This window comes from Talaromyces stipitatus, genomic scaffold, assembly GCF_000003125.1.
Source record: "Talaromyces stipitatus ATCC 10500 scf_1105507295555 genomic scaffold, whole genome shotgun sequence".
Lineage (NCBI taxonomy): Eukaryota > Fungi > Ascomycota > Eurotiomycetes > Eurotiales > Trichocomaceae > Talaromyces > Talaromyces stipitatus.
Window position 1 is genome coordinate 3,477,397 of NW_002990116.1, and position 24,109 is coordinate 3,501,505.

General features: G+C 45.8%; 11 protein-coding genes across 11 annotated transcripts, besides 2 other annotated features; 7 read left to right on the top strand and 4 right to left on the bottom strand.

Annotated features, from left to right (window-relative positions):
- Nucleotides 1-103: 103 nt before the first annotated feature.
- On the bottom strand, nt 104-2,677 carry TSTA_123700 (uncharacterized protein; the record flags this gene model as incomplete). Its single annotated transcript, XM_002482588.1, has 1 exon — nt 104-2,677. One exon carries the CDS (start codon nt 2,675-2,677, stop codon nt 104-106), a length of 2,574 nt encoding a protein of 857 aa, XP_002482633.1.
- A 233-nt stretch (nt 2,678-2,910) lies between these two features.
- Nucleotides 2,911-2,947: a sequence feature (A-rich).
- A 330-nt stretch (nt 2,948-3,277) lies between these two features.
- Nucleotides 3,278-3,312: a microsatellite.
- Nucleotides 3,313-4,205: 893 nt separating this feature from the next.
- On the top strand, nt 4,206-4,757 carry TSTA_123710 (uncharacterized protein; the record flags this gene model as incomplete). Its single annotated transcript, XM_002482589.1, has 2 exons — nt 4,206-4,220; nt 4,273-4,757. The coding sequence occupies 2 exons, from the start codon at nt 4,206-4,208 to the stop codon at nt 4,699-4,701; spliced, it is 444 nt and encodes a 147-aa protein (XP_002482634.1). The 3' UTR covers nt 4,702-4,757.
- Nucleotides 4,758-4,834: 77 nt separating this feature from the next.
- Nucleotides 4,835-5,874, bottom strand: TSTA_123720 (uncharacterized protein). The gene is made up of 2 exons (XM_002482590.1): nt 5,111-5,874; nt 4,835-5,051 (listed from the first exon to the last, which is right to left on the bottom strand). The coding sequence occupies exons 1-2, from the start codon at nt 5,819-5,821 to the stop codon at nt 4,872-4,874; spliced, it is 891 nt and encodes a 296-aa protein (XP_002482635.1). The 5' UTR covers nt 5,822-5,874; the 3' UTR covers nt 4,835-4,871.
- A 494-nt stretch (nt 5,875-6,368) lies between these two features.
- Nucleotides 6,369-7,548, top strand: TSTA_123730 (alcohol dehydrogenase, zinc-containing; the record flags this gene model as incomplete). The annotated part of the gene is made up of 2 exons (XM_002482591.1): nt 6,369-7,205; nt 7,255-7,548. 2 exons carry the CDS (start codon nt 6,369-6,371, stop codon nt 7,501-7,503), a joined length of 1,086 nt encoding a protein of 361 aa, XP_002482636.1. The 3' UTR covers nt 7,504-7,548.
- Nucleotides 7,549-7,713: 165 nt separating this feature from the next.
- Nucleotides 7,714-8,855, top strand: TSTA_123740 (short chain dehydrogenase/reductase family; the record flags this gene model as incomplete). The annotated part of the gene is made up of 2 exons (XM_002482592.1): nt 7,714-7,963; nt 8,020-8,855. 2 exons carry the CDS (start codon nt 7,714-7,716, stop codon nt 8,853-8,855), a joined length of 1,086 nt encoding a protein of 361 aa, XP_002482637.1.
- A 52-nt stretch (nt 8,856-8,907) lies between these two features.
- TSTA_123750 (ATP phosphoribosyltransferase His1, putative) lies at nt 8,908-10,357 on the bottom strand. The gene is made up of 5 exons (XM_002482593.1): nt 10,120-10,357; nt 10,027-10,061; nt 9,477-9,974; nt 9,284-9,421; nt 8,908-9,236 (listed from the first exon to the last, which is right to left on the bottom strand). Exons 1-5 carry the CDS (start codon nt 10,134-10,136, stop codon nt 9,001-9,003), a joined length of 924 nt encoding a protein of 307 aa, XP_002482638.1. The 5' UTR covers nt 10,137-10,357; the 3' UTR covers nt 8,908-9,000.
- A 1,721-nt stretch (nt 10,358-12,078) lies between these two features.
- TSTA_123760 (uncharacterized protein) lies at nt 12,079-14,317 on the top strand (the record flags this gene model as incomplete). Its single annotated transcript, XM_002482594.1, has 6 exons — nt 12,079-12,599; nt 12,652-13,491; nt 13,540-13,664; nt 13,720-13,869; nt 13,923-14,117; nt 14,169-14,317. The coding sequence occupies 6 exons, from the start codon at nt 12,079-12,081 to the stop codon at nt 14,315-14,317; spliced, it is 1,980 nt and encodes a 659-aa protein (XP_002482639.1).
- Nucleotides 14,318-15,364: 1,047 nt separating this feature from the next.
- Nucleotides 15,365-17,568, top strand: TSTA_123770 (sugar transporter, putative; the record flags this gene model as incomplete). The annotated part of the gene is made up of 3 exons (XM_002482595.1): nt 15,365-15,424; nt 15,471-15,578; nt 15,631-17,568. The coding sequence occupies 3 exons, from the start codon at nt 15,365-15,367 to the stop codon at nt 17,566-17,568; spliced, it is 2,106 nt and encodes a 701-aa protein (XP_002482640.1).
- A 1,331-nt stretch (nt 17,569-18,899) lies between these two features.
- TSTA_123780 (phosphoglycerate mutase family protein, putative) lies at nt 18,900-19,559 on the top strand (the record flags this gene model as incomplete). The annotated part of the gene is made up of 3 exons (XM_002482596.1): nt 18,900-19,116; nt 19,185-19,407; nt 19,475-19,559. The coding sequence occupies 3 exons, from the start codon at nt 18,900-18,902 to the stop codon at nt 19,557-19,559; spliced, it is 525 nt and encodes a 174-aa protein (XP_002482641.1).
- Nucleotides 19,560-21,396: 1,837 nt separating this feature from the next.
- On the bottom strand, nt 21,397-21,746 carry TSTA_123790 (uncharacterized protein; the record flags this gene model as incomplete). Its single annotated transcript, XM_002482597.1, has 2 exons — nt 21,397-21,550; nt 21,580-21,746. The coding sequence occupies 2 exons, from the start codon at nt 21,744-21,746 to the stop codon at nt 21,397-21,399; spliced, it is 321 nt and encodes a 106-aa protein (XP_002482642.1).
- A 1,386-nt stretch (nt 21,747-23,132) lies between these two features.
- On the top strand, nt 23,133-23,949 carry TSTA_123800 (uncharacterized protein; the record flags this gene model as incomplete). The annotated part of the gene is made up of 2 exons (XM_002482598.1): nt 23,133-23,493; nt 23,648-23,949. The coding sequence occupies 2 exons, from the start codon at nt 23,133-23,135 to the stop codon at nt 23,947-23,949; spliced, it is 663 nt and encodes a 220-aa protein (XP_002482643.1).
- Between the last annotated feature and the right edge of the window lie 160 nt (nt 23,950-24,109).

A 24,109-nucleotide genomic window follows, 5' to 3' on the forward strand; every position in this document is an offset into this window, starting at 1 on the left:
TCGACGATAAAGCATCAGCATAATTTATATAGTCGCATTATTATTATCATAATCATAATCATCATATCATCTTGTTTATATACAGGGTATTATCTATGTACCTCTATTTAGTCACCCCCAACCCAACCCCAGCCTCCCTTCCCCTCGCCAAAGCCAACAAACACTGCCCAACTCCCTCCAAATCCCCCAATAATCCAACATGACCCCTATCACTCCTCACGAGCCCATGCTTAATAACCCTATACCCCTTCGGCAACATCGCCGCCGAAGCCAAACAGACACCATCCCCCGCCGCAAACGCAAGGTCATCGTACGCATCGGACCGTTTGATATCCTCTCGCGACGAGACCCGTGCTCCGTACACGGTTGGTAATGCCTTGGAATACAACACCGCAAATGGCGGGTATCGATTTTCTTGTTGATGTGATTCGTCAAAGGTTAATTCTTGCCGGAATTGTTTGACTTCTTTGAGGGTTCGGTCAAGGTATTCGAGCGCTTGTTCACGCGGGATTGTGCTTGTGGCTGCTGCGATGTTTCCGCCTGTGTTCATATTCGACGGAATACTGCTACCGCTGGTAGTTGCTTGGTTGGTGTTTATTTCTTGTGGTGCTTTGGATGTGTTGGGACCTAGAATATCGCCTGTTGTTCCTCCTGTTGATCCGCTGGTTTTGGAGTCGATGGGGATTTCTTCATTTTCGCTTCCACCGGGGACGTTCTCCCTTTGATCCTTTTCACGAGACGCTCGTGGTCCATGTGGATGCGAAGACACGGAATTCGATTTCCCGAGTTTAACGGAAAGTCTCTTCTTCCCCAGCCCGATGCGTGGAAGCGTGGTAAGACTTTTTTTATTATCGTTTCCGGCCGGCGGTAACGGTGCCCTGATACACGGCGACAAAGAATATTCATCCCATGACTTGACGTCAAAGAAATCAATCAAATAATCTTCCTTGGTATCCCGATTGATAAAACATCTTCCGTCATCCGGGAGTAATGCATAGCTCGTTCGAATCGTGAAATTGACCTGTGCAGTGAGCACTTTGCTACTCAACAATACTTCGTCGCCGTTTCGTAGGGGACCGAGAATATTCACGCAATGTTGTGGAGTGCCCGCGTAGACAACACCGGCGAATAGATCAGGGCGTTGATTAACAGCGTGACGCGTAATCAATCCTCCCAGACTGTGCGCAATCACATACGCACCCCGTTTTTCGACTGGTACTCCAGGCGCATTACACGGCAAACCCTCCAGAAATTTGATTAATCGTTTCGAGAGTAAATGCGGACTTAACCGCCAATCATACCCATAATCCCAGACGCGTATATCCCCATTCCGCGACTTTTGAAACTTGCTTAGTCGCTGCAATAATCGTCGGCAGATGTCCACCGGACCGATGTGGGAGAGTACTTCCCTCGCGATGATAGTTTTTTCCATGCGCTCTTCGTCTTCGTGTGAGAGACCGACTTCGAGATCGACTTTGCGGATGTTTAGGCCAACCTTCATGGGCACCCAGAGTTGTCGATGGGGTGGTTTTGCAGACCTCAAAATTGAGCCTCTATATCCGCCCATGACCACGACGTCGCCCGTGATTTGGAACGCGGCTTGGTCCAGTAACGGGTAAGTTGTATTTGATCTGGTCGTTGGCTTGCCGTTGACACTGGTCTCACCACTATTAACTTCTGGCGTAGCGGTACTTTCTCCCACACTATCCTTTCGCTGATAATCCCCCAAAAACCGCCCGGGATGCCACTCATGTCTGAAATCCGGGAGATTGAAACTCGGCATACTGAAGATCCGACTACTCGAATCCTGTAAACTGTCTTTGATCGCTTTGTAGCGACTGTTCACCTGCGAATGCACATTCTCGTAATGCGGTCTGTGTTCCAAGGTCGAAACGCGGGAAAGACTTCTCACGTATAAACTTTCATCGGACATGGATTGTCTCACGCTCAGGGGGGGACGTTTCTTCGCTATTGGGTATTGTTGATAGGAATGTGTTCTGCTATTTTGCAATGCGCCTAGCGCTGCTAGACCATCGTCGGTATTGGATTGGATTGTACTTGAGGATTTAGTAGCTGGATTATTTCTGGTGTCTGTGTCTCGTCCTCCTTGCGGTGTACTAGATGATCTCGAGCGGATCGTTAAATCGGTAGAACCTAATTTCGAGGACGACGAGCTCTGTCGACTGGGCGACAGGCTGAAGTCCGGCAACAATTTCCTCAGATTAATACCATACCCCGAATCACCAGACGACGCCCGTCTCCGTCCGGATAAACTAGACATTAACATAGACCTCGTAAACGAATGTCGATTATTTTTATTCCCATTCTTCTCAGTCTTTTTCTTTTCATCGCTTTGTGTCGTAGGCCCATCAATGGATTCCGGCTCCTCAAATATCTGCCTTTGATCCTGTTCCGACGGCTCATCCGGTATCATATCAAAATAACCACCCGAGCTCTCAATCGCGCGACTCTTTTCTTCGGCCGGTGTCTGTCTTGCCTTCATCCGACTCTGGACCTGACTAATACTAACCCCGAGCACATCATTAACCTGATCCTCATCATCTGCGTCAGGTTCATCGATTTCATCGCTGCTGCACACGTCGCTATTCGAATCTGATGATAATTTCGGTTGCTCCGAGCCACTTTCCGGAGGTGTCATATCTGCTTGAATATCCATTTTGTGTAATTGATTAGTACTATTGACAGGTGGGATTTCCCCGCTGGTTCGTGTAGTTGGTGTTGTTTCGGTTTCCATGATTAATATTATAGGTAAACCCCGCTGATTGTATATGCGATAGAGAGGAGAATGCCATAAAGACGATGCTATTCTGTACGATGCAACAACAAAAATAAACAAGCGCAAAAAGTATCTGTCATGTACAGTCGTTATATAGTCTGCTTATTCCGGGGAGAAAAGAAAAACAAGAAGGAAAAAGAAAAGAAAAGACCCGATCTGATAGATTGCACAGCCTACATAGCGGATCCCCGCGATTCCCGCGTTTCCGCCCTCTGCCGGTCCGCTGGATCGATGAATCATTGCTTTTCTCTTATCATATCCTTGTCGTATAGACTGATTCATGACTGGTATGGAGGGCATATGAGATACAGATTACGAAAGATCAGTAATACGACATATTATATAAGTTCCTAGACCAGACCAGGACACTAAAAAGCTTAGTTTTGCTGTGTTGAGCTTGGCAGGGATGTGACGACATGCTGCATACAGATAATATTACCCTTCTCTGTATGTCAATTATTCAAAGGTATCGCTTGAACTGAAAAAGAAGAAGAAGAAGAAAGAAAAGAAAAAGAGAATATAAATATATAATGATATATGACATCATATATAGAGCTGAAAGGACATGTGAAGGTGCCAAGCTAGATCTAATAACAATCCATTGCTATGCCTGAGCTAGGTGCAATTTGACGAGAATACAGAGTTATAAAGCATGAAGAAGAAAGGAAAACAAAGGTAAGTGTGTGAGCAGGGTTGTAATACCGTTTCACCAAACAGGACGCCCTTAGGGATTCTGGGTTTTTTTTTGTGGTGTTTGCAAACCATTCTGTAGTTCGACTTCTGTATTCTGTTGGAAATAAAATCACGTGACTAGCAGGATACAGAAGTCGAACTACGGAACGGTTCGCAAATACCTCAAAAATACCAAATTCCCTTTAAGGGCGTCCTTTTTGGTGAAATGGTATTACGTTTTAGTTCCGACATATTCTGCTAGTCACATGATTTTGGTTCCAACTACAGTGGGATGAAAAAAGTGTTGGCACCCCCTAATATCGGTAACACCCGCACGAGGGTGTCAACACTTTTTTTGTGGTACTGTATATATCGAGATCATGTGCAAGGCTCTAAGGCATCCATGAGGCATCAACTGACTGAGTCGTCACAGAATGCCCAATTAGGAAGGTAGCTAGAATTATTTATTTGTCTTTGCAAAGATATTATCAATATCACATGCCTATTATGGTTGAGATGGATATTCATCAGATTATACAACAAATAATGGCACTGTTCTGTCCTTGTGGCTGGTCAACTTCTCTTTTATCGTGTCACCCTTTGGCTATCACTCACATCTGCTCTTCTTCTTGATTTTTATCAACTCTTGATCGTTAAATCCTTAAATCGTCAAATCTTATCTCTTTGATACATTAAGAAGTCTATCTCTACTACAAAAGCAGCAGAAATCTGCACGATGTCATCCAAACAGGTATTTCCCTTCACGCTGACGACTAGCATCACAACTAACTCTAAGAAATCAGAAACTCAATCCCCTCAAACGCAAAGCATCTCGTGAACTCCCACCAAACACCAACCGCAACGACAACACCCAAATGGTCGCAGCAACAACCCAAGCTGACACAAAGATTCACAAAGTATCCTCTCTCTACCAACAGACCTACCTCGAAACCATCGCCGAAATCAAGAGTCTATTGCAACATTACGCTGCTACCATTGCTGCTGATGAGCATGTCAACGCAACCAACAATTCTACCGTGGCTGGTAATGGAGGAACAGGCGCTGCCGCGGCAGACGCTAGAGCTGAACTCAAAGCGATCCTGGATGATCTCGCCCAAAAGCCGGAATTGGTTGAGTTGGACGAGGTCAAAACAATCTTGAAGGATTGCGGGATTGAAATTTGTATTCATATGGAAGGAGGGCGGAAGATTGCTGATGTGTGGATGGTGTGATCATTCATATGGGGGTTCCAGGAGGGGCGTTGGCTATGGATGATACCCTTGATTTACTATTGGCGTCAGCATGCACGGATTGAATCAGTCCATCAGTTTCATTCTAATTCAAGAATACAATCATTAAATGCAATCATAACATCGTACACAAACTTCAACATGATAGATAATCAAGTCCCATTCTGCGTGTTGAATCCCTCGCGCTGCTTTGTCGAAGGTGCGAATTGTCCTGATTTGGCCTCGTATTCTCCTTCACGGCCAATAGCTTCGTTTTTGACAACACCTTCGGGTTCATTGAATGCGCGGTCAACGGCGGCATTGAATGTTCCTCGGAGAGATTCTCCGGCGCCCTTCAACCCCCCCATTCCTTATTAGAGCAATATTCATATTGAGAGATAGGGCAACTTACGTGAATACCAGCAACAACACCCTTAATCCCCCCTCCTAAACCCTTACTTCCCGACGCCTCGGTAGAACCAGTCTGCGTCCCAGTAGTCGTTGTCGCAGGCACAGTAGCAGGTTGCGTAGCTTCCTGCTGCTGCTGTCGATGAGACGGCGTATACCCCGTCCCAGTCGCAGGATTGTAACTCGACTGCTCACGGCTATATTCCCTTGGCGTCGAGACCGGTGACGGTACGGCAGGTGCACCCGTCGACGAACCGCCGACTACGCCGCCGGTACGACCGGGACTGGTTGATGAGGATGGCTGCGTCTGTCCGGGATTTCCGCTTGTATAGTTACTTCCAGAAGTGACAGGCTCCTTCTTCGAACCTGTACCTCCATTATTCGTCGTCTTGGTTGTCATCTCGCCCGTTTTACTGTTCACTCGCGGATCAATCCTATTCTTGAAATCGGACTCGTGAGGTCCCAAAGTGTTTTGAGCTCCGGGATTCGCGGTATAAGAAGTTGCGCCGGGATGAGTGTTTGTTGTCCTGGTTGTTCCGGGAGCGTATTGAGCGCGATTGTTCAAGTCGCTGTCCACGCTGGGATCGAGTTTGTTGGCGAGATCGGACTGATGAGGGCCAGCGGTATTGTTGGCGGGGCCAGTTTCGTAGCTGAAGAGGTTTGGGATGTATTCTTGTGGTTGTGGTTGGGGTTGATTATAGTTTGATGAGGCCATGATGTAGTAGTTATGATATATGAAGTTTGCATATATGTATGATTCACAGTCAACGGATATGTTGATAAGCGGCTTTCCGAGTGATTCTTATAGCTGGCCTGCGTCGACATCATCGATCGACCTTGACGTCACTGGATGACGTCTGCTGCATATTAACCAATTTGGATGAACAACTATTTCACCAACAGGCCTGTCAGCGGCTTATCTCGCTAGATTGAGAAACTCACTGCCGTACGAGGTTATTCTGCTGTTCAATGCCTGGACAAGAGGTCGTCGCCCTGTCGTTGAAGCTGAATGACTAAGGATTATGACTAAGCCGGCCTCTCCGTGGAGCGTCGCATGAACAGCCTCAATCCGGCAACATCCCCGACTTCATTGTCCCACTCTACCTCGATGAAACAACATGCCGAGGTCCTTTGTTAGTGTCTTACCGCTTACCGAATGTCGACTCTAAAATGTCGACAATGAAATGAAATAATCCCTCCACTCCTTCGCATGCCTACATTCTATATATACCGTACCCTACAGGTGGCTAGCTATATACAACATGGCAATCGCAAACAAACAAATCATCTACACCCACCCGCCCTCTCCAGCCATCAACCCCGACCTCTCCAGCAACAATGGCACCTTCTCCCTCCGCCAAAGCTCCATCAGTCTACCCATTCCAACCGACAAACTCCTCGTCCGAAACCACTACCTCTCCCTCGACCCAGCAATGCGCCAATGGCTAACCGCCAAACGATCCTACATCGCCCCCGTCGAACTCGGCGACGTAATGCGCAGTTTGGCAATCGCCCAAATCGTGGACGTTGGCGAGTCGCTCACCTCGCAATTCAAAAAAGGGGAGTGGCTGATTGCTGTCACGGGATGGCAGGAATATGCATTGTTGGGCGCAAAGGAAGCTGCGAAACAGAGAGCTGTTGTTCCCCCTGGTTGTTCGCCCATGGACGCCATGGCGGTGTTGGGTACGACGGGATTAACGGCTTATTTTGGTCTGTTGGAAGTCGGTCAGATGCGAGCCGGTGACACTGTAGTCGTGTCCGGTGCGGCAGGCGCAACGGGTATGATTGTGGGACAAATCGCCAGAATCAAGGGCGCAAAACGCGTTGTTGGCATCGCGGGTAGTCCTGATAAGTGTCGCTTCCTGACAGAAGAACTGGGATTTGACGTTGCGATCAATTACAAGGATAAAGATTGGAAAAAACAGCTGCGAGCGGCTTGTCCGGAGTATATTGATGTCTATTTTGATAATGTTGGAGGAGAGATTTTGGATGTTTGTTTGGGACTTGCGGCGAAGGATGCACGGTTTCCGATTAGCGGGCATATCAGTCAGTATTCGGCGGCGAAACCGGAGGGGCCGAGGAATATCATGATGTTGATTGTACGTTTCCTTCTTTGTCTGTTGAACGATCGATTACTAACTGTTACAGGGCCAACGAGTCATGATGAAGGGTTTCATCTATTTGGATTATCACAAAAAATTCCCCAGTGCTATAGCCGATCTCCAGAAATGGCTGATCGAAGGCAAGATCAAGCGGAAAGAGTATATAATCAAAGGTGGTCTCGAGGCTTGTCCACAGGGGTTGGTGGATATGTATGCGGGTGCCAATACGGGCAAGACGATGGTGGAAGTGGTGCCCTTTTCAAAGGCGATTCAAGAGACGCCAGCGAAGTTATAACATAGCGTATATACATACAATAATAAGTGTGTAAGTTAAGTTATGCTTTTTAACAGTCTGTTGGATCTAAGAAGATATCTTACATAAGCACACATGACCTACCAAGCCCTAACGACGTCATACTGATGATACGTACTGCAATAGATCAAGCATCGTTCAGATAAAGACATGTATAACCATTGATGTCTGCCAGCTCGTCAACCCAGCACAATGTCATCAGTTTACACTTCGGCGCGTCATAGGCTGCTATCTCGAGGAGCAGTATATAAGGCTCTCCCCAGAGCACCTCCAGTCTGGACTCGACAATTCCACATTCACAATCATACCTTCATCCAACAAAAGAATATTCTCCCGATTAAATCACTCCAAAAACGATCTGTATCATCAACCGCGAAAATGGGCGCAGAAACTAATAACGAACAATTCAAGCTTGAGAATTTGTTCAATGTCAAGGGGAGAGGTACGCCCACTCCTCTCTTTCATGTATAAGCTGAGCATCAAACTAATGATAAACAGTTGCCCTCGTCACCGGCGGCGGCTCAGGGATCGGTCTAATGGCCGTGCAAGCCCTAGCCGTCAACGGCGCAAAAGTCTACATTGTCGGCCGCACAAAAGAGAAACTCGACCGCGTTGCTGAACTGTATTCAACCGGCCGGAATGGCGAGGGACAAATCATCCCTATTGTCGCTGACGTCTCCAGTAAGGACGATATTGATCGATTGGTATCCGAATTCAAGGCCAAGGAAGACCATCTCTCTATTCTGATCAACAACGCTGGAATTTCGGGAGAAGCCCGTCATGATACCGAGCGAGAGCATCCGGAGGGTCTTAAGGAGACTCTATTTGACAACAACGCAGCTACAATCGAAGACTGGACTAGCGTGTACAGGACAAATGTTGCTCAACTATACTTTATGAGCTCTGCATTTTTGCCGTTCTTGCAAAAGGCAACTGATACAATCCCCGGCTTCAGCAGCACAATCTTGAATATTACCTCCATCTCTGGAATTGTCAAATCCGCTCAACATCATTTTGCATACAATGCCTCCAAGGCTGCTGCCATCCATCTCACAAAGATGCTCGCATACGAAATCAGTTCTTCAGGCCTGAAAATCAGAGTTAATAACATCGCGCCTGGTGTTTTCCCTTCTGAGATGACGGCGCAGGAAAGTGATGAGAAGCAAAAGAGTGAGTTGCCAAAGGAGAAGTATGAGAATAAGGTTCCGGCCAGGCGGCCGGGCAATGACAGGGATATGGGAAGTGCAGTCTTGTTTGCGGCTACGAATCAGTATTTGAATGGGCAGACGGTGGTTGTTGACGGCGGGTATGTGTTGGCTACTGGGACTGTTTAATCTTTTATCCGTGGTTTTGTAGGTAAATACTGTAACGAATTATGTTCTAAGTTCAATCAAGGTACATGTCCAATTTCTTTATATTTGGTCTATAATCAGTTTTCGTAAGCTGCCACGCGTAAATCCAGGACAGCTTTTATCCAATCTAACCAGACCGAGTATTCTCAATCTTCAGAACCAAAATATCCGTAGCCCCGACAGTAGTCAACTCATCCATCACAGTGGCAATCTTCTTCTTCTCAACCATGGCACTAATCGCAACCCAATCCGCTTGTTCGAGTGCAGTGACAGTTGGCGCACGCTTTCCAGGTGTGACTTTTGAGGCGATAGCGATTCTGTCGCGGGGGATGTTGTATTGACATAGGACATATTTCTGGGCGTCTTCAAATCATTAGCACAGAACAAGAAGATGAATGGATAGGACGTACCAATGACACCGCGGATACGACTGGCGATCAAATCCACGAGCTCGTTCTTGGTGTTTTTCGACTTGATTAGGACAGCCGTACTCTGAACAACGGTATCAATAGCCTTGAGACCAGCTGCTTTCATCGTCTCGCCGGATTCTGTATTCATCAGCTCATCTTTCCCCCAACTGTCAAAGATACGAGATATACATACCGACCAAATCAACAATACCATCCGCAACACCCAACGCACAAGCCGCCTCCACACTCCCGCCAACATACTTAATCTTAGTCTTCAACTCCCCCTTTGACTTTTCATTCACCCCCTCCAACCCTGCGAAAAACTGTGTCGCCAACGCCGTAAAACTGGTCACAACATTCCTACCCACCAGTTGTTTCGAATCTGTAATATCGCCCTTTTCGGGAACTTGTACCTGCAATTTACACCCTCCAAAACCCAAGTCAAGGATTTCAGTGACACCGGATTCCTCGCCTTCGGGCAGAGCGGCGTCGTGTTCGCCTACTTGGTCTCTACCCGTAATACCGAGATCGACGCGTCCTTCACCGACAAAAGTAGGTATGTCGGCGGCGGGGAGGAAGATGAGTGCTATGGGCAGGTTTTTCACGAGGGCGATGTCGAGGCGGGTTTCGCGCCGGAATTGGATGTCGGACCCGGAGAGGAGGTCTAGGGTTGCTTGTTGGAGGCGGCCCTCTTTTTCCTGATGTTAGAGTGAGTTTGTTTAAAGGCGAGGGGGGAAGCTGACTTTTGGGCACGGCGAAAAGTAATCGTCCTTCGAGGCTGGGAATACGTTAGACAACACTCATACTGAATTGATGTTCTTGTAGTAATAACCCACTGATTGACGAGATCCATGTTGTCGTTAAAAATTCAAGATTCACAATCGCGCAAGCCGCGCGGGGTCAGATTTTATCGTCGGCCAAGAAAAAACTTGCAACCGCAATTGGCAATTGGGTTTGTCAATTGGGGTCTCGGTCATAAAATATCTATTGCAGTTACTCTCGATGTAAAAGAGCTAAGAGCGATTGGAGAGAGTCTGAGAGTTCGTTGTGCTGTTCGTTGTTCTTGAATGAGATTCTTTGCAAAACGTTTGCGGCGACGATACCGGAGTTTTGAGTCATTGCGGGGAGGTCTCGGAGTTAGTGGCCTGAGGCATCGTTCCGCTGTCGTCGCGGCCACGTGCGAGAATCAGCGACAATGAGTGTACATATACACACATATGCAGGTATGCTCATTGCTGAGTAGCTACATGGAATGGAACCCAACTTTCAGTAAGTTTTGAATTGAATTGTTTGAAGCTACGTATTAGTTAAATAGTGCATAGAGATAATCGCATGCCAAGCTATATCGTCCAGAAATAGACTAGCGCATATCAGGGTTCAGAAGTTATCTGATTGGCTGATACTAACCAGGCTCTCTTAAGTTACATAGTACAGTGTCTGTTGATCTATTGACATGACGAGCCTTCTCTCATCAACAGGAATAAATAATGAGATGTGGCTGAGCTCTTAACAGTCGCAAAGAGTTAGGTCTGTCAAAGAAATCCCTCATCGATTCACCTCGTGGCAAAAGCTCATGGCCTTACTCCGTACTTACTTCACCTATGTACGGCGAACAGAGAACATATCCCTATTACTAGCTTTCTAGCCCGTTGGAATGAAACCGGTGTGTTTACACAGGACTTGGTATCATTGAAGAAATTCGATAGCCCTAAGCCCTTGCATCTACTGAACCGACTCAGATAGTCTAGGCCTTCTTACTGCTTTGTCTGTTGAACTGCTTGTTCTGAGCATCAATCAAAACAATCGACTGGTCACTGTCATAGCATAAACATCAGGCGTTCAATCCAGCCGCAATGAAAATACACGCACAAGCACTCCCGTAAGGAGTCTGCTTCGTTGAACCCAATTGACATCCAGTAGAGCAAAAACGTGATGCTGATCCTCGTTCCGATAGGCCCGTTGTTAGTCCAGGAACTCGAGAACTTAGGGCTAGATAGTATTTATTACGGGAATAATACCGTTGTATATTTTATATTGCGCTATCCGCCAATCATATTTCTAAGTCTACTAGTTATATCGTAATGTAATGTATCCAGATCCGTAATGTATATACCTGTATTCACCCGTATTACTGTATGCTATTAGTACCATGTGGTCTGGCTATTCCATACATATGGCAATGATTCAACATCCACTTTCTCCAGAATCTGTTTATTGTTGGTGCCTGTGCGGTGGCTGACAGTTCGTACAGCATCGCTTACAGAAGAACAGACTCCGAATCGCCTCAGACTGATCTACCGGCGAGTGAAGAAGCGACATCCGTCAACGCATCGGATGTTTTTGCGACATGCCGACAGTGAGGACGAACTGGGTTCCTTCTGACACATACGTCTGCATGCGCCAGTGATTAAGACCGGTAGGCGAGGAGATACTAATCTTACTTCCGAGTATAGCGCCACTAAGTATATGGGAGAGCTTTCTTAGTATGACTCGAGACTGATTAGGGAGGTGAGCTCTCATATGTCCTCCATCTACATACAGCATATACTTCTTATCCATTATTCATATACACCCGAGCCTCCGCCCAGCTTTTATCAGTTCTGAATAGGTGGTTCTTGTTTTTCTGAATCTTTATACTCCGAAGTATCTAGGACAGTCTCAACCCGGTCGACAAATTACACATACGAGCGATCGTCACTGCGCAATTCCGGCGCACGTGTCACTATATGTCCAAAGACACACAGCAACACCTACAACACCGTCACACCCACTAGTTTCGCTTGCATATCGTCTCAATGAGTTTTGGATGGTCTGCCGGCGACATCTTCACGCTTGTAGCTACCTGCTACAAGATTGTCGAAAACTGCCGTGAAGGACTAACCAGCGCATCCATACAAATCAAGGGACTACGAAATGATCTGGAAGAATTCTATACGGTGCTCGTGCATCTGCATGAGGTTGTCAAGGATGGGAAGAATATTGCTTTCTTTGATTTGAAGGATATGAAGGCGACGATGAAGAGTTGTGATGCTTATTTGGATAAGTATAAGCATTTGCAGTTGTCGAAAGGCGTTGGTTCGAATAATTCGGGCCCGAATGTTGCCACCAGCAGTACGAATAGCAGCGAAGGTCTTAAACGTCGATCGTCGTTTTCAAAGTCGAAAGAGTTGCTTGATAAGTCGAAAGAAACAGGGTTGAAGCTTTCACAAGCGGTGATATGGACGACGTTAGGTGGTGAATCGGAGATACAGGAGTTGCAGCGCAAACTTGCACGACATCGGCAGACGTTGGTGCTTTATCTTCAAATTCTAGAGCGGTACGTTTCTTGTAGTGGCCACCCTGCCAGTGGCTTAACTAACAACATATAGTAACCGACGCATAAAAGAAGATTCCAATGTCAACAAACGCTTATCGAATGTCGAGGCAATGGTCAAAGACCTCCACTCTAACCGACGTCTCTCAAACACAGGATCGCCAGATACACTTCCGAGATCACCGCGCATGCACTACCAACGCCAAAATGACACCGACTATGAAGACTACGAAGCCATCTTTCGAGCCCTCAACGAGCAGAAACGATTAGCTCTAATGGAGACAGAGCGAGCGGATAACGACGACACACTACAAGAATGGAATGATATCCTCGACCATCTCGAAATTATAAGTAGAAGGGTTCTGAATGCAGCAGAAAGAACAGCTAGTTCGACAGCGCAACGGCGCACAGGATCAGCTTCGTATCAAATAAAACTCAACCGCATGCTTACGCCTCATCATACCATTGGGACCCCGCCATCGTTACGACCGATACAAAGAACTGATACGCACGACAGCGGATTTGCGGAAATGCTACCTCAAGCACTAGCTCCGCTGCCCGAGGAGAGCTCAGGACTTAGTGAAGCATTCGCTCAAAGCGCTCATGTTGTAAAACCTGTTCAGCCGCAGTCATCTTTCTTGCCTGACGGGATGGTGGAGCATTATAAACCAATGACGCCAAATACACTTTTGAAGCAGCGAACTCTATCTGTCAGCTCATTATCAAGGCCAGTTTTGAGCCCTTCTTCGTCTGCGGAATCGGTTGGAGCGTCTACTGCGCCGTTTTCGCGCTCACCTCGTCAGTCCCGCACTTTTAGTATGTCCTCGTCGGAAGTGTCGTTCTCTGCCGGAGTATCGCATTGGCAGACTATCCAGTTTGATGGTTGGGTGAAATGGTATGACCCTTATCAAATTCAGAGAAAACCGTATTGACTTGTTGACAGTACTACTACTACCTCCGGCAGACCGATATCCTGCACTGTGAATGGTGGTTATGACTCAAATGGCAAACTTTACGCTCTTCAGATCCGAAAGCAGGATTCAAGCAGTTCTTCATTTATCATAAAACGTCAGTTTCAGAATAAGTATGGCCATAAAGCCTCTATCACTGACATAGCCTACAGTTTCTACACACAAAAAGAGACCACTCCCTCAAGTGGAACCATTCGGTGAACGCGATATCCCCGAAGAAGGGTATCAAGCATACTTTATAAGCCCGCTGGATACCGAACCAAAGGGTGTAGAAGTACAATTCTTCTTCCAGAATGAGAAATGTATGTACCCTATTTCTGTCAATGTGCGAGTGTGAACTAACAATGATTAACAGCTCTAAATGATTTCGAGTCCTTGGTTTATGGCCAAGAACTACTTTTGACAGTCAATATCAAGAAAATCTCCTCATCTGGGAAGAATCTCAGTGAAGGTCAAAGACTGCGTGTTTGGAAGAAGAATGACACAAAATCACTACTTTTCTATACAACGAAATGTGAAAAGTCGAAGGGAAGGTATCATTCTATTCCTGGTAGGTCTTGACCCTGACTTCTTGTTGTTGATGTACTGACATAGTATCAAGCACGAGAAGTTCTCCAGTCCAAGGTTGTAGGCAAGAGTTCGTTGGACCTTAAGCTCCAAAATAATAGTCACCATTTGCAGGATCTCAAAATTGAGTTCTTGAATAAGACTGGTTGGTCTGCATATAACCCTTACTTCTCATCATTCTAACAGATAATTCAGATCTGACTTCCTTCTCAACTGAATTCTTAACGAAAGGAGCTGCATGAAGCCCTAATCTTTTCACAACAACACAGTTTCCTACTTCTTCTAATATACACCTACACAATGTTCAAGTCTGAGCGGGTCGAAGGATAATTAATTGGATGGCATTATAAGAAAATCATTTACGACACTTGATGCACGTTACGACTTATGACTAATCTGATGCGGCGTTCAGGGGTATTTCGAGCATGGATGTTTAACAGATACCTCGAAGGACAGGCCGGACGGATTTTTTTTGTACTGACTAATTGAAATTGTAAAAATAGATATACTATTAGCTAGGAACTGTCATATTTTGAAATATTAAGAGTACTTGATCTTTGGATTCTCAGACAGTTCGAAATTCATGATAAGACCACCTGTTCGTTGGTCACAGATACTTCTTCAACGAAAACCCCTGCAACTTATGGTTTGAGAAATGCAGATACGAGGATAGCTGAGTTAAATGGTAGAGCAGGTGGTCAAAACTAAACTCGGAGAATTACCCTCATGCAGCACCCCAAACTACTTACGTAGCCCTAATACCACAATACTGTATTAAATTGCCATGACAATACCAATACATATATATACACGTACACATACGTAACGAGTTACTTAAAGAGATAAAGGACAAGTGTGCCTCGCTCAGCCTCAATCAATCGTTTACTTTTTCCAGATGTGATCAAGACGAATTTCCTTGTCCCTGCCTTGTTCAGCTGTCCAGTCATACTCTTAGCGCTCTTGGTACATGGCCTGACGCATATATGATGGGAAAGAAAATGGCCATTATCATGCAGGGAAAATGGCACATGGTTTTGAGCCGCTTAGTACCTCGAGGTGGAGGTAGACAGACTCTGATTCTTTTTGTTTTGCTTATTTAATTGTGGTTTGTAGCCGCCTTTGAGCTCGATTGTCACGCGTAATGAGTATGTGAATGAAGGTGCTCATTACAGCAGCTGCGTATGATCAATTCCAGTCCAGAACTACCTTTCTAGGTGTACAGCTGGCGCAATGAAGAATCCATTTACTTTGCATGTTAAGAATCGGACAGTCAACTTTGATCATATTAGGGTATGTGTCACCACCACTCTGTCTTCTTTTAGCTAATTTGCGGCAGGATCTCAAACTTCGAAGAAGGCGCGTTCTTGATGAACTTGATAGAACACATTTCCAATGGCTAGTAGTGTTTGTAGCTGGTGTTGGCTTCTTGGCCGATGGATATGATGTGTGTTCCTTCCATTCCCCAGATACTTTTTGGATGTGACTGACATCTGCAGATCTATGCAGCCTCCCTCACAATCCCCATGCTCAACCATGTATACTGGAACAACCAAATGGGTACCAACATCGAAGCATCGCTCAACGCTGCAGTCCTCGCCGGAACAGTCATTGGTCAACTCGGCTTCGGAATCTTTGCGGATGTCTTTGGTCGCAAGTCCATGTATGGTCTTGAACTTCTTATAATCATTGGATCGACTGTGGGTATAACAATGTCTTCGCCTGGAACAGCTGGGTCAATGGATTTGCTGGGGTGGCTTATATCATGGAGGGTACTACTCGGCGTGGGAATAGGTGGCGATTACCCATTAAGTGCTGTGATCACCTCCGAGTTTGCTCCTACGAGGAGCCGGGGGAGGATGTTGGCGAGTGTTTTCTTCATGCAACCCTTTGGCTACTTGCTTGCGACGGTTGTGTGTATCATTGCATTGGCGGCGTATAAGCCGCATCTTACACAGCTCAGCACGGATGGTAATATGACGTGCGTCAATGATGAATGTCGTCGCGCATTGGATAGTGTGTGGAGATGGGTGATTGGCCTTGGCACTATACCTGCTGCATTGGCTATCTTTCTGCGATTCAGTATTCCGGAGAGTCCAAGATATACGATTGAGGTGCTGAATCGACCGGATGAAGCCTTGGAGGATGTTAACGATATGGATCTGCCTACTGTGTCGTCTCCAACACCTCATGAGGGTGGTGTCGATGCGAATGTGCATGATATGGAGATGAATCATGATCAGCATGTTCCTGACTTTGATGAGCATGTCATGCATGAAGATGATGATCCTCTGGACGGTGAGCATGCTGCTGAGCAAAGGAGCTGGATATCAAGTCCCGGATCACCAACGTTTCGCGACGCATCCTCGACCACCGCGGTCGATGAGACAGTAAGCCATCATGTTAGCTCGGCCCAATATCTCTCAGCCACCGAAATGCACAGTCCTACTTTTACCAGCAATGGTGAGGTATCCTTCACACGAGCACCAATAGCAAATAACGACCGACCACCTTCATCCGCCTTGAGCCCGACAATGCTCAGCCGTCAATCGTCTCACGAAAGCGGCAGCTCATCATCCGAAAGTGACGGAGCCGATGTTGAAAGCCGAAACGTCTGGGCCATTTATCGCTCCGGCTTGAACCAATACCTCTGGGAAAAGGGCCATTGGGTTGTGCTTCTAGGCACGTCGATGACATGGTTCTGTTTCGATTTTGCATTCTACGTTATGGGACCCAATTCATATCAAGTCGTCAGCAAAGTCTTCAACACTTCCTCTCGCGATGGGCAAGACGTTTACACTAACCTCATGACGGAATCGTGGCATTCGCTCGTGATTGTTTCACTTGGAGCAATACTAGGAGGCATATGCATGATTTACCTAGTTGGACGCATCTCGCCCCGCAAACTCCAGCTCGCCGGGTTTCTAATCGTGTTCGTTCTTTTCATCGTCGTCGGTCTAGTATTTCGGTTCCTCTCCGCGCCGTCTCGAACGCCGCTCGTCGTGTTTCTATACGTCATTTCCATGATCTTTTTCCAAATCGGACCAAACTTCACAACGTATATCATCCCCTCAGAGTTGTTTCCAACTCAACTACGTTGCACGGCAGTAGGCATATCTGCCGCTGCGGGCAAAACGGCCGCTGTGATTGTGCAGATATTTGCTTCATTATCTCGCCTGGGACCTCATGGAGATTCAAATGAGTTTGGATACGGGATTATTGTGTTTAGTGCTTTTATGTTAATTGGTGCTGCACTTACGAAGTGGTTGACACCCGAGACGAGAGCGGATGGTATGAAGCCTGTGCCGTTGGAGAAGTTGGAGTATGCTGGTCCAAAGTGGCCAGTCAAGTCCCGCAAATCAAGGAATAAAGAGGAAGTTTGTATGGAAGTTACCAATGCGGAGAATCATAATGGTGCATCAGGTTTTGTTCATTGATGCTGTTACTCGTCGGGTGCAGGCATGGATTTGGAATTAGGGTTTAGGGTTCTCTGTACCGTCACGTCACGACAGTTATAAGATTGTGTGCAACTTGTTTAACTATACTAGCAACCAGTGTAATTTTAATGCATAATTGCTCTAGACGATTTCTCGCTCATCTTCACTTAGCACAATTCGCGGGCGCACTCTGAGTAAAATCTTTATCCAGCCTCTTCAACCCATCTTGGTAAAATCCATTGGACTCGGGAACAGTGCAACTACAGCGCGATTTTTTACTCGTATGAGCCTTCGGCTCTCGGACATTGCAGGAGATGATGCATAGAAACGGGGCTATAGCATCTCTTGAAGCACGTGTAGGATATAAAGGGTCAAGAACCACCGTAGTGGGCCTGCAGTTAATAAAGCTCCTTTACGGTTTCAATCCGTAGTTCGAATATATGCACGCAACCAAGCAAAAGGCAGGTAAATTCCCTTCTTCCTACATCCATGGATATCTAGATCAAATTGCACATGAGGTGGTGCTTTATTTCGGAGATCCAGAGGAATGGGCTGTTCTAAGTCGGGATCAAGTACTCTTAGCATTTCCCACTAATTGGTAAATTGATTCTTCATAGAAAAGTTGGATAACTAAGCCTATGCATAATTTGGAATTAGGAAATAGTGGACTTCACTGAAAATTGCTTATTCGGGTGATTAAGTAACTATCGCATCTACATCTCTTCAGCGCAGATCAAATCAGATCTGTTCCGATCAGCCGATTACTCACGCTATCCAAACATCTACGTACTTACGTATGTACACATAGCGGAGTTCTAATTTCTAACTAAAGTAGATCTAAAGAAACCCATGTAAGCCCAACTCATCTAAGTATTTACACGCACTAACCGCGCCAATATGACCATTTAGAGCCATCACGTGGGCGGCTTCATGATCGTCAGTCAGCGTCGTCTTCGAAATCATGAGGTTACATCGAGTCATTTTGCATACATTTCTCGCTTATTTGGGATGTTTGGAAGAGTCAATTAATTGGAATATAAGCATCCTTATTCGTCTCCCTGCATCGTCAGGTCCGCAAGATGACAAGATACGAGTCGTCAGATCGAGTCTTGTGTGGGAAGTTAATTGTCCGTGTTTGTTTCTGCACAAATATCTTTCAGGGACCCTGGTGTGCGACGTCAAGTCGGCAATTAGTGTGAAACAATCATTATACAAATAGTCATTTCCCCTAAAAATATTCGACAAGTTTTGTTTCGGGACTTTTTCCACACTGAATATCCAATCTGGTTAATTCCGATCAACCTTCCCTTCAAAATTAAACCCAAGCAAAGATGAAGGTTCTTATCCTAACTAATGTTTCCCTTCTTTTATTGGGTTCCGCTGTTGCCGATCCTATTGTTTACATGATCCGCCACGGCGAGAAGCCCTCAGATGGCAGTGACGGACTTAGTGCTGCGGGCGAACAGCGTGCTCAGTGCTTAACCTCTGTCTTCGGACCAGGCTCTTCATACAATATCGGATATATTTTGGCCGAGCAGCCCAAGGATGGTACGCTAATTCTGAATCTTCTCAATAGCTCAAACTTCAATAGGTTCCTGACTTGGTATATGGTGTAGATGGCTCTCGTGAGCGACCCTACGAGACCGTGGAGCCCCTAGCGGAAGAATTGGGTCTTACCGTCGATACTTCTTGCAGCAAGACCGACGAGAAGTGTGTTAAGAAAGCCGTCGATAACTATGACGGCGACGGCAATATTTTGATTTGCTGGGAACATGACGAGTTGACCCTGATTGCGGAGAAATTGGGTGTTGACGATGCACCAGACTATCCTGACGATGAGTATGTAGTTTCTTTCCGTCCGTCTGAGATATGACGTTGTGTGGCTGCTCATTGATAGAATAAACAGATTCGGTCAAATCTGGACTCTTCCTTATCCTTGGGATACTATCACTGACATCACTGATGAAAACTGCCCCGGCCTTGGGCAGTAGGTGCGACATTTGAAATAGACAATTTGAGATAATCGTCTCACACTTTTGAATTCAAGTCAATTTGTGGCACCATGACTGTTTCTAAAACCACGCTGGCAGTGCCTAGGTATATTTAACAAAAGGCCTTGGTATACATAAAAATCAGAATACCATTGATGTTAATCCTTCATGCGAATGATAGGGAGCCACCTAGATTTTCTGTACATAATTCACTACTGAGCATTCAAAATCCTTCCACTACAGCCATGTCACACACACGATATGAATAATTGATAAGAAAGAGCGATCAATTTGTTGGTATCTGAGGATGAGCATGAATGTTGGAGTTGTCGACAATTATGGGCTGTCATCACTACTAAGCCAAAAACGGAAAGAAGCCCTAAAAGACATCTCCAATCCAACAATGGGTCTAGGGGATTTAATTAATGTCAGAGACAGTAATCATGCTTATATTGCCTTTTCCACTCATATACGGAGTATTTTCTTCGCAATAGATAATTTATTATTCTTGTAAAGATTATAGCCTTCGGGCCGATATTTATCCGTACGGGATAGAACACCTCACTCCTTAGATAGTTTCCTAGATAACAAGAAAGAGAAGAAAACGAACGTCGAGAACGCTCCATCGAGAATCCATCAATCCCCAAAGGGAAGCGTACAACTGATATCTCCACTACTGCTCGTAATCCTCGGCAACCAGATCTTCCTCAAGAATCTTAGCAATTCTCTACATTGTTGGACCTTTTTACCGCTTTCTTATACATATCGTTATTACTTGCATTCCATTTTTGCTTCTGTCGTCCTTGAAGGAACCCACCTTCCTAGAACTCATAGTACAATATAATGACTTCTACGCCCACATTGTGACGCTGCTATTCTCTTTCAAGTTTTTATATGATCGGAATAGTCGTCAGCTCTTCTACAAGTCTGACCTACTGAAGAGGCATGTCATCATCTGGCAGGTCTTCTTCAGCCACATCATCTTCCTGTAAGATTGTGCCGTCAAGCTGCCTATTAATATTGATAACTGCTTGTTTTAGTCCAAACTTGCGCCGAACCTGAGCTAAACGCTTGTATCTGAGTCTGACGAGTATTGAGAACCTGGCTCTGTACTTGAGCGAGCTCTGAGGTAAGCTTAGTGACTGGATTTCTGTCATATTATCCTCCAAGAGTCCCAGCTCACGGATAGTCTCTTGCAATTCTAGTTTACTCTCCACGAAAGCCTTTTCTGTGTTGTCTAGAAACCGCGGGTGGTATTTATCTTTATTTTGATTAAAGCTTTTCAGAGTCCAATCCCAATGCTGATCTGCCTCTAAACTAAAGACCACTTGTTGCATCTGAGTATGATTTTGTAGGCAACAATGTTTGAGAAAGATTAAAGTGTCCGCATATTTCATGATGAGGTACGCTTAGAGTTGCTAGCCCATCCTGGCACTTCATATCAAAAAGCATGATATCTTGAATTTCAAGTATAACGACTTACCAGTTTTGTCTAGCAATTTCCCCGTGCCATATCAAAATTGATGATAAAAGAAGACATTTAAGAGATCTATGATGAATAAGATAGATTTGATAGCTCCATAGAAGACACCATCAGTTATGGGTTGATCACGTATAACACGAGGCTCATCACCAGTCTCTTCCACTTTACAAAATAAGTAATAGTTATCCATTTCTTTCTTCAATGGTAACTCTAGCTGTTGGCAGCCATGCATCACAAATAGTCGACGCAAATCATCCATTAACTTGACGTTAGCTTCAAAGGCATTCGCATGAAGCAGTAGACCCATAATAAACATATAAGGATTGAAGACGAGTGAAACACCATATATAATTTCTAGAAGAGTAGATTGTCGATTTGTACCGGCGCGGCCGGATTCGGCTTGCCCTCCGGGATCACCATCCTGGGACTAGCGCTAGCCATAACCGGTTTAGCGGCAGACCCGATCTGGCGGATTGCTGGGAGTCGGTCCTGATGCGGGATAGCGTGCCTGTACCTCGTCTGCCCGAGTATATAAACCCTGGTGCGTCGCTCAACCACCGTCGTTCGTGAACATCTTCAAAACTTTCCAGCGGCCCTAACTGACGCGGTCTCAAGCCCGTGATTGGCATCGGCGCACCACCGCCCGACAGCTGAAAAATTGGTCGGTCATAGCGTTGGACAAAATCACGAAACGAAAGCTCCATCGCTACATCAAGCCTGTGCACTCTATACAAGCTAGACCAATGTTTCAGCACTTCAGTAGGCAATGGTCTCGTCAGTTGTTTATGCCCTAGACGATGATTGAGCGGTACTATTTTACAGCCTGCTTTATCATTCTTCGGCCTATTCCATCAATATTCAAGTATCTGTTTTTCGGCACGTCATGGCTAACCCCTGAGTGATATCTCTGTGGATTGCGCTGACATTACAGCGTGAGGAGATTGAAGTGAATCATGTGTCAGCTGACGTCCGATTCCACATGATGACTCACAAATTTGAGCCAGCCACCACGCGAATGGCACTTAGTGCGACATTAGTGGGCCAGCTGTCTTTCTGCGAGGATGAGGTCTGTTCTGATAGACTAGCCGATTGGGCGACCGCATCCAGGGTCCACCAGCGAATGCATCGGTTGCATCAAAAGGAGACTTCTTTTTGCTATAACCAGCTCTATGCTTAAGCACCAATCAATACACTATATTTGGCGAGGTGGACCTGAAAGGTGTTGAAAGTAGTTGAGTACTGCCTCTTTCTGTCCGTTCGAAGGTACTGTTATTGGAGCCGGTGATGTCCGATTGCAATTCCAGGATCATGCCGGGGCAGTGGCTGCTCATGGCCCAGGGGTTGAAGCACTAGCCTTGAAGGATTTAGTCGAGGCGCCAATGTTGTGTATGGAAGATTCTGTTTGAGGAGAAGCACGACTGATCCAAGGGCTGAGCTGCCTGTGAGTCAATGAAACTACTTGGCTCTACGTCTCGGCTAGAGATAGCGGATGCAATTAACACTTGGGATAGATTTTTTTGATGGTAGGAATTCCATCCTATACCGTGCTGTACCTTGGCTGAAAGGAATAGTGACTACGACATCATCATACTAAACGCAACAGGTCGCTGATGAAGGCTGTGCCAGCGCTATGCAATCATTCTCATGGTTGTTACACTGCTACAAGTGGCTATACACCAATGAGAAAAATACCTCAAACCAAAATATATCACTGGTGTGCACGCTAAGTGGAAATGTTTCCACTGTTGCCCGAGTATGACAGGGTGGTCGACCAGGATGGTTATCATGCAAGGTCCTTGTATAAGACTCCTTTCGGTCTCTTTCCTATTCTAGGTATTGCCTATCCCGTCTATGTGGACTGAGTATTGATGGAAAGTCTCGGTGTGCTTCCTAGAAAGGCTAGACTTACAAGCTGAATAGGTTCCTTCTTCTTTTTCCTATTATAGCATTGCCTAATTCGTATATTCCCTGCATCAGGCCATTCTCAGCTCGGGTATATTAATCGGCTGTTGGCCACCAAAGACGCAACTTCAATCTGTGATTATCTATAGGAACGCGCATCTTGTTTGATCTCTCATACAACCTCAGCCATGGCATATATCTCTCTTGACAACGTGGTCGAGTACCAATATCCTAAGCCTAAGAAGCCATCCAAATTGCCTCTGATCCCTTGTGGAGCTTCTTCGTTTCAATCGACCACCGAACCTTTCCTTAACCGTTCTACTTCTGTCGATGTTTGCACAACAGTGGTACCGCCTGCGTCAGCTAGCGAGAATCCATCCTCTTTGGCAAATATCAACTCTGTGGCTACACAGACTCAAATTCAAATTGAGGAGTCTTGTCCACCGCCGGCAGCCACAATCGTCGACTCTGATGGATTCGATGAGAAGGACAAAAACAAAGACCAGAACATATGTGATCAGAAGATAGAGCAGGATGCGTGTCAAAGCTGTAAGTATAGACCCCGTCGATACTACTATACGACAACTAAGAACATTACTTCCAGCCAACGAATGAATCTATGACAACCACTACATCGAGAAAAACAAGGATTTGTCTGAACCTCTAGAGGTTACAGAAATCTTATTAGCTAAAGATGCTACAGTAATAGAATCTCTAGAAACAGAGATGTCGCCCCTTGTTTCTGATAGTGGATGTGAGCAACACTGCAGCACTGTCCTAGAAACTTTTATTGAAGAAATACCGTCAACCGTTCTAGATGACCCCATCGCCTCGGCGGTTCAGTCTGACACAACTGGTATAGATCAAATGTTAATGAGTCCTGTCAATACTCCAACCGGTGACGCAATGTGCCTCGACACTCTAGCGGATAAGGGTAGGCAACGATCTGTGTGTCAACACTCTCCGATTGCTGAAGTGGCAGTAGCCCAGTTTGCGCCCACTTAAACCCGACAGCTCAATGGCAGCCAACAGGGACGCAATTCCTCAGCAGAGATGCCTTGCAAATCTCTATCAGTGGTAGTCCCTTGTCAACCGCTACAGTCTAGCAAGTTCACTCGCACCGCTCGTCACTCACGTCGTTCTCGGTTCATTCGGAGTACAGAAA